General features: G+C 43.0%; 1 protein-coding gene across 2 annotated transcripts in view; it reads left to right on the top strand.

The window, feature by feature from the left end:
• The first annotated feature begins 1,692 nt into the window (after positions 1-1,692).
• Positions 1,693-8,758, top strand: part of kcnd1 (potassium voltage-gated channel, Shal-related subfamily, member 1) — a 34,262-nt gene continuing 27,196 nt past the window's right edge. For both annotated transcript variants that reach the window (XM_035656057.1, XM_035656056.1), the window contains exons 1-3: positions 1,693-2,015; positions 4,821-5,066; positions 6,934-7,646. In XM_035656057.1, coding sequence (XP_035511950.1) covers positions 1,860-2,015; positions 4,821-5,066; positions 6,934-7,646 — 1,115 coding nt within the window. In that variant the 5' untranslated portion in view covers positions 1,693-1,859. The remainder of the gene's footprint in view (positions 2,016-4,820; positions 5,067-6,933; positions 7,647-8,758) is intronic.

The raw sequence follows: 8,758 nt of genomic DNA, 5'->3' as shown, positions 1-8,758 counted from the left end.
AACAAAAGTAATGTAACTAATTATCTTTATTGTGGGTAACTGTAACATTATTGCCTGACAGCTGTTTAAGACTCAGGTTTAGATTTAGAGTAACTGGCTTTGGTAACAGGATGTTAGTGAGGGTCCTCAGTAGTATAGTAGTATAAATGTGTTTCTGATATCGTTTCACTCTGTTCTCCTCCTCTTCTTCATCACCTCCTTCCTCTATTTCCTTATTTCTCTCCTTTAATCGTCCTTCCCTTATCTCTTTTCATTCTCACTGCTACCGTCTTCCCTCCCTCCCTCATCCTGCCTTATATCTATCTCATATTTTTTACAATATCCTCTCTCCTACTCCTCCCATCCCCTATTTTTATTCTCTCCTTTCTTTTGACAACTCAATTTCTCCTTTCTACTATTACTTCCTTCTTTCTCATTTTTCTCTTGTCCCATCCATCCTCTTCCTCCCTCCTTCCCCTGCAATTGTTTCTCCTCCCTTCTGCCTTCCTCCCATCTCTTCCCACTCCTCCCTCTTTACAGTTTTTCTCTCTCTCCATATCCCATCTTTCCATCACCTTTCCTCCTTTCTCCTCATTTCCTTCATCTCCTTTTGTTCCTTCTTTCCGCCCTTGTGTCCTCCCCTAATTCCTTCCATTAAACCCTTTCAATTCCTTCCTCCCATACCTCCTCTCTCCTTCTTCTTCCTCCTTTCCTCCTGGTTTGTCTCTCACTCTCTGTCTCTTTTCTGTTTGTGTGTTTTCTGACAGGACGGCCATACATGGACATGGAGTAAGGACGGTTGGACGCCTCCTCCTCGCTCTCCAGCGTAAAAGCCGCTGTCTCTCCACCACCAACTAATGCCCCCAACCCAGAGAGAGAGAGAGAGAGTAAAACACAGAGACAGATAAAGGAAAATTAGAGAGGGCAAAACAGCAAGCAAAAGCAAAACGAGAAATAGAAAGAGAGGAAGAGAGGGAGGCTGCACATCCATAATCTCCACAGCGGAGAAACACTTAGAGGGAGGGGAGGCAACACGGGCGATTCTGTCTATCTTGCAACTTCAAGAACCATCATCACAATTTAATAAGAATTTGAAAGGCTGCGGCGCTGCAACAAATCAGTCTACAGAGGGAGAGAGGGCAGTCGAGAGAGGTAGACACAGACAGAGAGAAAGAGAGAGAGAGGGAAGCTGCAGCGAGGTGGAGGCCAGACACCAGCGCTTTAACGCTTTCCTACCTGGATTTATATCTTTTTGTCCCAGCAGCAATAAATAAACCTGTGACGGCAATATCAGGGAATAACTTCATTATTATTTTACACATATTTTAAGACGGCTGAGAGTTCAAGAAATTATGTTTTTCTACCAGGAGAGTTCTGCAGAAGAACATCTTGTTATTTAGAGGACTTACACAAGTTCTTCAGGAAAAAAACAACAAAAAAGGGATTCTTCCAGCTGTAATTCCTGAGAGTTTTTCTGGGTTTTTATGAAAAAAAAGTCACTTTCCCCTGAGGGTGGTTCTACAAACTAGGAAGAGCTCCGCTTTTATTTTGGAGGGCAACAGGAAGGCGGCATCCACCAGAAGGACGTCAGAAACTAAAATAAAAGACGGGCCACACACCTGTCAGATGCAGCGGTTTTCCCGCTCCTTTAAGGCGTTTTTTTCATGGCTTGACACCTAACTGCCATCTGACCCCTCCCCCAGACCCCCCCTTCCTCCCCTCTCAACATGGCCGACCACTTCCTCTCTCGCTGCCAGCCAGGGCAGGAAAAGAAGTGAAAGAGGATTTAGTTAAGGCACTTACCTCGGATCCATTAGCTCCATCCTCCTCCTCTTCCAACAGAACTCGACTTTCTGCGGGTTGGGACGCACTGATGCAAGATGGCGGCCGGTGTGGCGACGTGGCTGCCGTTTGCGCGGGCTGCGGCGGTGGGATGGCTGCCGCTGGCCAAGAAGACGATGCCCAAACCTCCTGTGGACAACTCGTCCAAATCAGATGAGATCCTGTATGTCAACGTCAGCGGGGTCAGGTTTCAGGTGAGTCTACTGAGCATGCCCCAAAATACAGAATGTGATCATGTGAGCTCATCCCGTTGCTAAGCCAATCAAACGTTAGCTGCGGCGGCTACATTAGCAGTTAGTGGAGTTGAGGGAAAACCAGTGTCGCTGAAAGTTGAAAATTGATTGAAAGTCACGATATTATTGGTTAAAATCAGTTAGTTCATGCTGACCTAAGCACGCGTCACATTTTGTTTTACAGGAAGACACGATTGGATTTTATATAAAAATACAAAGAAATTGAGTTTTTGTACATTGTTAAAAAGTGGAACTATATAACTAAAGATGTGATCTTAAAGGGTTGAAATTAAATTTTTCATTCGACCTGGACTTTAAATGTTTATTGTTAAAACATGCTGGACCCTGTATGCTGCAGAACATTTACAACTAGCAGCTTTCTTCCTCTAAAATGCTCTTACACAAGGTTGAAGGCACTTTTCCTTACATTAATGTAATTCTTTTACATTTACATTAACTCCAGCCGTCTGCCTTTGATGTCAGGAACCTCTTTTATGTCGTATTTCGACAAATTGAATAAACACAAAGTCTTTATTTTATTTTATTGGATTAACTAGGCTGGGTACATTTCTGTTCAACCAAAGCTGTTAATGGAAAAGCCAATTGCTCACAACACGAGTTTCATCATCAGCTTCTTTATCTTTCTCAGTTGTTATTTTACAGAACAAGTAGTCCTACATTAAAGCTTTACAAAGGGATGTTGAGTACAGATGATGTTTTGGGGCGTTTCTTTATGTAATAAACCCTATTTGTACATTGGCTTGTGGGGTACTGAAGCCTCATGTTTGGCATTACCATTAACTAGTTAGTCAGCTGTTTAAACGATTGATGTAGATTAACCAGAAAAGGGGTGGGGCTTAGGAATGGTCAATGATGTGTGTGGTAATGTGTGACGTCACGATAGCTTCACACTTAAACTAATTATAGCGTTTTGTTAACATTAACGATCAGATATAATCAGCTATCTAACAATTAGTGTAGATTAGCTAACATTAGCTAACTTTTTTTTTCATTAGCTACTAGACTATATTTGACTCCTCAAAATGTGGTTGTCTTTTCAACATAGATTAGCCTGGCATATAGCATATCTAAGTACAGGAAAGGAGGTAGTTGACCGAGGCTTGCTCCACTGTGATTGGAGCGCATAGCAAAAAGGGGCGGGGCTTAGGAATGGTCAGTTAGGCACAGGTGTTGATCAATCCTGACTTTCTTATATATGCAGGTTGTCACACAGGTCAGTTTGGTGTATGGTTCTAAATACTACGTTACCCATAATCCTAAACAGCTATTCCAGCCAGAGCCACTGTTTTACTGCATCATATTTAGAGCAATTTGTTTCTTTCACATTTACAAATGTTCATGTTCATGAATTTACCCAACAAAAAACAACCTCTAACTTCAGCCACAATGGCAACAGAACCTGGAGCTTTCTGATTGAATGTTTGTTACAGCAATGCTCTCTGGGACTTGTAGTTGTTATAAACAGTCTTAAACTCACATGTTTAAAAATGTCCAGAACTGTTCTCAGAGATTTGTGCTCCAGTTCTGCTCCTACATCCAAGGCTGAAAGTTGTAAATACTGTGCGTCTAATCAGCTCATTGATGTGCATCTGGGCTGAAATAATAACAAAATGGCTCCACAATAAAAATAGATCTCAGTGGCTTTCAGGAATCAAGCAGCACCAGAGTACTTTCTGCTGCGGCGGCAGAACAAGAAGAAAGTTCACGTCGAGCCAATGACTTTGTCCTAATTTTTAAAAACAAAATGCAGCAGCTCGAAGTCCCAGGGATAAATATAGAAATATAAACATACAGTAATGCTGGCAAAATAATAACCCCAGCTTCACTTTAACCATCAGTGACGGTCCAATGCTCCCATCTTACTCCACATCAACTCCCTCAAATGGAAATTTATTTCTAACAGTGTGCAGGGTCGAGTCTGTATGATCGGTTTTAAAGTGGTTAAAGTCAAGAGAATGTGAGTTTATTCACTTGTAAGATTGTGTTTCTGCAGTTTTATAAAAATTACATTGAAAACAAAATAAATGTTTGCGAAGAAATCAATATATTTTTACATGTTAGAATATTCTAAATACCAAAAGGAAGAAATTTACCTCAATAGAGGAGTTTTCCAGTTGTTGGTAAAAGCTGATGATGACTCAGCAGATGCTAATAACGACACTAAAAGTAACATGGGAATCATTGCTAGCAAGCTACGCTAAATAGCTTCTATTGTCAGACTGGAAAACAAACTTGTCAAATACTGCAGTTAGCAACAATAAATAACAATGTGAAAGATTAAAGATTAAAAGTCTTTGCTTCACATTTCTGGCAGCTAGAAGACTTTTACTGTGAAGCAGCTGCAGGTACATCAGCTAGCCCGGGATGCTACTGTTTTACATCAAAATGTACTTAAAATACTAAAAGTAAAAAAAAATTTTTACAGAATGTTCCATTCCTGTAATAATACATTTTATACTATTGGATGATTATAATTATTTATGCATTATATTATAATTATAAGTGATTTGCTTGGTAGTTTTACTGATTGTGATATGTAATTTACTTGATGTATATTTTGTATTAATAATTGGAATCTGCAAAGCTGTAAATGTAAAGCAGAAAAAAGTACAATATTTCCCTCTGAAATGTATTAAAATGTTGCATAAAATAGAAATACCTTGAACATACCTTGAAACAGTGATGAACTCAGCAGCAGCAGTATCAGATTCTCAACATCTTTTCTATCCCATTTCCTTTCTGCAGACATGGAAGAACACTTTGGATCGTTATCCGGAGACGCTGCTGGGCTCTTCAGAGAAGGAGTTTTTCTACAACGAGGACACGCAGGAATACTTCTTCGACCGAGACCCCGAAATGTTCCGGCACATTTTGAACTTTTACCGCACCGGGAAGCTGCACTACCCCCGCCACGAGTGCATCCAGGCCTTCGACGAAGAGCTGGCCTTCTACGGAATCGTGCCGGAGATCATCGGAGACTGCTGCATGGAGGTAAACCGAACAAAAGCAATAACAAGGAACGTTTATTTTGTGTTGATTCTGTCGGCCCCTGTGGACAAAATCAGTAGTGTTTCTACTTTCTACTTGATTGATTATGAACAAATAAAGATGCTGTTCGTGTTGTTAGACGAAGAGAGAGATCACTAATTGATTGATGGTTGATGATAACCTGATACATGAGGCCTTCAGAGGTTTTATTGGAGATTGTTTCCACCGCTGGCTGGATTCACTTTGTGATGGGATCCACAGAACGTAGCTGTTTTATAATGTGATTGATTAACAGCATCCTACTTACACTATTTTCTGTTTAACGCCGGTTTATGGCTGGGAACAGGATTAAAACATTTCAGGAGGCAAAAAATTAAATCAGACAATTAAAATCAAAGTGAAGTATAATAAATACATTCATTGCTATTATATGATGGGAACAATACTATTAATACAATATGAGACAGTAAACAGCATGCTGGAATAAATAAAAGGTTTGTTTTTAAGAGATGTTTTAAGAAGTGATTTAAAGGAGAAAGAAAAATACTTTTACTGTGAGAAAGCTGCAGCCACATGTGTGGACTTCCTTCAGCTGGGGTGATACTGTTAGTAAAACTAATTTTAAATAATAAACTGTAACCTGTGTCGTCTGTGGACACTGGGACTTCTATGGTCTCGTCCTGGTTGCCTCTAATGTTGCTGCAGAGCTCGTTAAGTCTCTTGGAGAAGAGCATCATCAGCTAAATGACTCGAGTGTCAAAGCGCGGATGGATCTGAGGGGGATTACTAGCTAAACTCCGTTATAAAACTGGAGCTCATTAAGACGTCGTTGACGAGCCCTCTGAAACACCGGCAGCTCAGTCTGATTTGGATCTTTTATTGCTGCCGATTTTGGCGAGCGCCGTACCTTCCTGCGAGTGATGTCTTTAAATAACAAATCACCCTCAGAGCTGATATTTATATTCATCATATGTCTTCAGAGGCTTTTTCGTCCGGTGACTCATGAATGTGTAATTGTTCTTGATTTCCTCAGATTTGGCAGACTCCATCATGTTCACAAATGTTGATTCAACTGCGAGAGATATTCTAATTCCTGGATTTCTACTCGCTCGACACTTCCCCCACAGTTCCCCACGAGAAACAGTCCACGTGATTTTTATTTTTATTCATCGAGTAATTTCACATATTCTGCTGCAGTGACTTACAGCATGTGGCTTGTTGACAATGGTTCTTCAGTCACTGTGGATGTTTAATCTATTAAAACTTAGCTTGTGGTCTTCTTACAGCTAAGAGGTGGGTCTCAGAACCAGGTCTGTTTGGAAGTGGGGATGTCCCAAGTGTAGGTTAAAATTTGGCCATTTTGAAAGGGATCCTTTAACCTCTGACCTCAAAATATCGAAACGAAAATAGGTTCTATGTATACCAACAAGTCAAAAATGTCTGGACACGCCACTGCACCGAGAGCAGATCGCACTGACAGGTAGTCCGACACAGAAACGTAAATTTTCTAGATAAAATACAGACTACAGATCGAACTTCATACTACATCAAAAAAGCGTAAAACAATAAACAGAATTTAAACACACAAAAAGAAGCCATTGAACTGCTGACCCATGGTAAAAGGACAAAAGTTAAAAAAAAACGTTTTATGTATTCCTAATCTTCGCTCGCTAACTTGCTAACAGGAAAAGCAGCTTAAAAGGACAAAATTGGTTAAAGATACATTAAGCTTTTCGTGTTAGCTTTAGCCTCAGTCTGTTGAGCTTCAGCATGATATCATAATCTGGGACCGTTGTTGACACACGATTGACGAACGCTGAACAGGAAAAAGAGGCCTAATCTCGTCTTCTTCTTCTCTCTCTTTGTGCAGGAATACCGAGACAGGAAAAAGGAAAACCAGGAGCGTCTGGCTGAGGACACGGAGGCCAACGAGGGGATGGACGCCCCCCTCCCTCCGCACAGCACCTCCAGGGAGCGTCTGTGGCGAGCCTTCGAGAACCCCCACACCTCCACCATGGCGCTGGTTTTCTACTACGTCACTGGCTTCTTCATCGCCGTCTCCGTCATCGCCAACGTGGTGGAAACGGTCCCCTGCCGGCCGCGCAAAGGCAGCGTCAAAGACCTTCCCTGCGGGGAGAAATACCAGCTGGCCTTCTTCTGCATGGACACGGCGTGCGTGCTCATCTTCACCTTCGAGTACCTGATGCGTCTGTTCGCCGCGCCGAGCCGCTGCAAGTTCATGCGCTCGGTGATGTCGGTGATCGACGTGGTGGCCATCATGCCCTACTACATCGGCCTGGTGATGCCCGAGAACGAGGACGTGAGCGGCGCCTTCGTCACCCTCCGTGTTTTCCGCGTCTTCCGGATCTTCAAGTTCTCTCGCCACTCGCAGGGTTTGAGGATTTTGGGCTACACGCTCAAGAGCTGCGCCTCCGAGCTCGGCTTCCTGCTCTTCTCCCTCACCATGGCCATCATCATCTTCGCTACCGTCATGTTCTACGCCGAGAAGGGCACCGCGGGCTCCACCTTCACCTCCATCCCGGCCTCCTTCTGGTACACCATCGTCACCATGACAACGCTCGGGTGAGTTAATAGGAGTGCGACGCCGTGTGTTCGCCGACTGCTATGATTGTGATTGTGTGTAAACAGATTTTATTTTGCCACTGGTCGCTGTTAATGTCGTCGCCGTGGCAACACGAATGTACCCTCTTCGCTGGGTTCTCGGCTGTAATCGGTTAGCTTTAGCTCCTTCTGGTGCACCATCGTCACCATGACAACACTCGGGTGAGATAAGTGCGATGCTGTGTGTTTGCCGACTAGCTGTGATATCTGACATTAAACAGATTTTATCCTGCCGCCAATGAGAGCGGTTGCTGTTAATACCGTCGCCGTGGCAACGCGAACGTTGCCCTCTTCTCTGGGTTCTCGGCTCTAATCGCCCTGCTGTGCGCCGGGAACGTTGGATGTGTCGTTATTAACGGTCACAGAGGAGAGTTTTACAGTCTGTTTCCACCATGAAGAGAGATGAAGTGTGAAAAAGCCAAACTGTGTGTGTGTGTGTGTGTGTGTGTGCCTCCCACTCGTTGCTTCTAGAGTATGGCGGTGTATCTTCACCCCGCTGCCGCCCACACACACACTCACACACTGCTGCTATGTGGATGCAGAGTGTGTGTGTGTGTGTGTGTGTGAGAGAGGATGATGGTGCCTTCACCCTGCAGCTCTCCAGCTCTGATCTATTATCTGCTGTTCAAAGAGCCTTTGGAAACATCAGAAATAGAGAGTGAGTCAGGAATCTGCCATAAGCTGCGACCATACTGCTCTCCAGCTCTCTCTCTATACGACTCTATACTCCTACCTGTCTGTGAATGGAGAGATAAAGTGTGAGTTCAAAAGGTGTGAATGGGAAAGTGTGAACTGCAGTGAATGAGTCAAACAGCTCCGCACTGTAGTAAAGCAGCAGTGGTGTTAAACTGTATGGAGCCGTGAAGGTTTTTAGTCAATGAAAACTGTGTTTATGTTCAGTAAAGTGCAGAAAAACGTAAAAAGATGTGTCTGAAATGTGCGTGATAGCACAACCTGGGACCTGTTAGCTCTAGCATCAGTCTGTTAGCTGTCATACATTGACTGTTGATCCAGTCTGAAGCCACATGTTTACCATCCACTGTTTAGATCTTGGTGCTTTTTAACTCTAGATT

The sequence above is a fragment of the Morone saxatilis genome, unplaced genomic scaffold, assembly GCF_004916995.1.
Source record: "Morone saxatilis isolate NCDOM2014 unplaced genomic scaffold, NCSU_SB_2.0 Contig15, whole genome shotgun sequence".
Lineage (NCBI taxonomy): Eukaryota > Metazoa > Chordata > Actinopteri > Moronidae > Morone > Morone saxatilis.
Note: the sequence above shows the minus strand (reverse complement) of the source record. Positions and strands in the feature narration are given on the sequence as shown.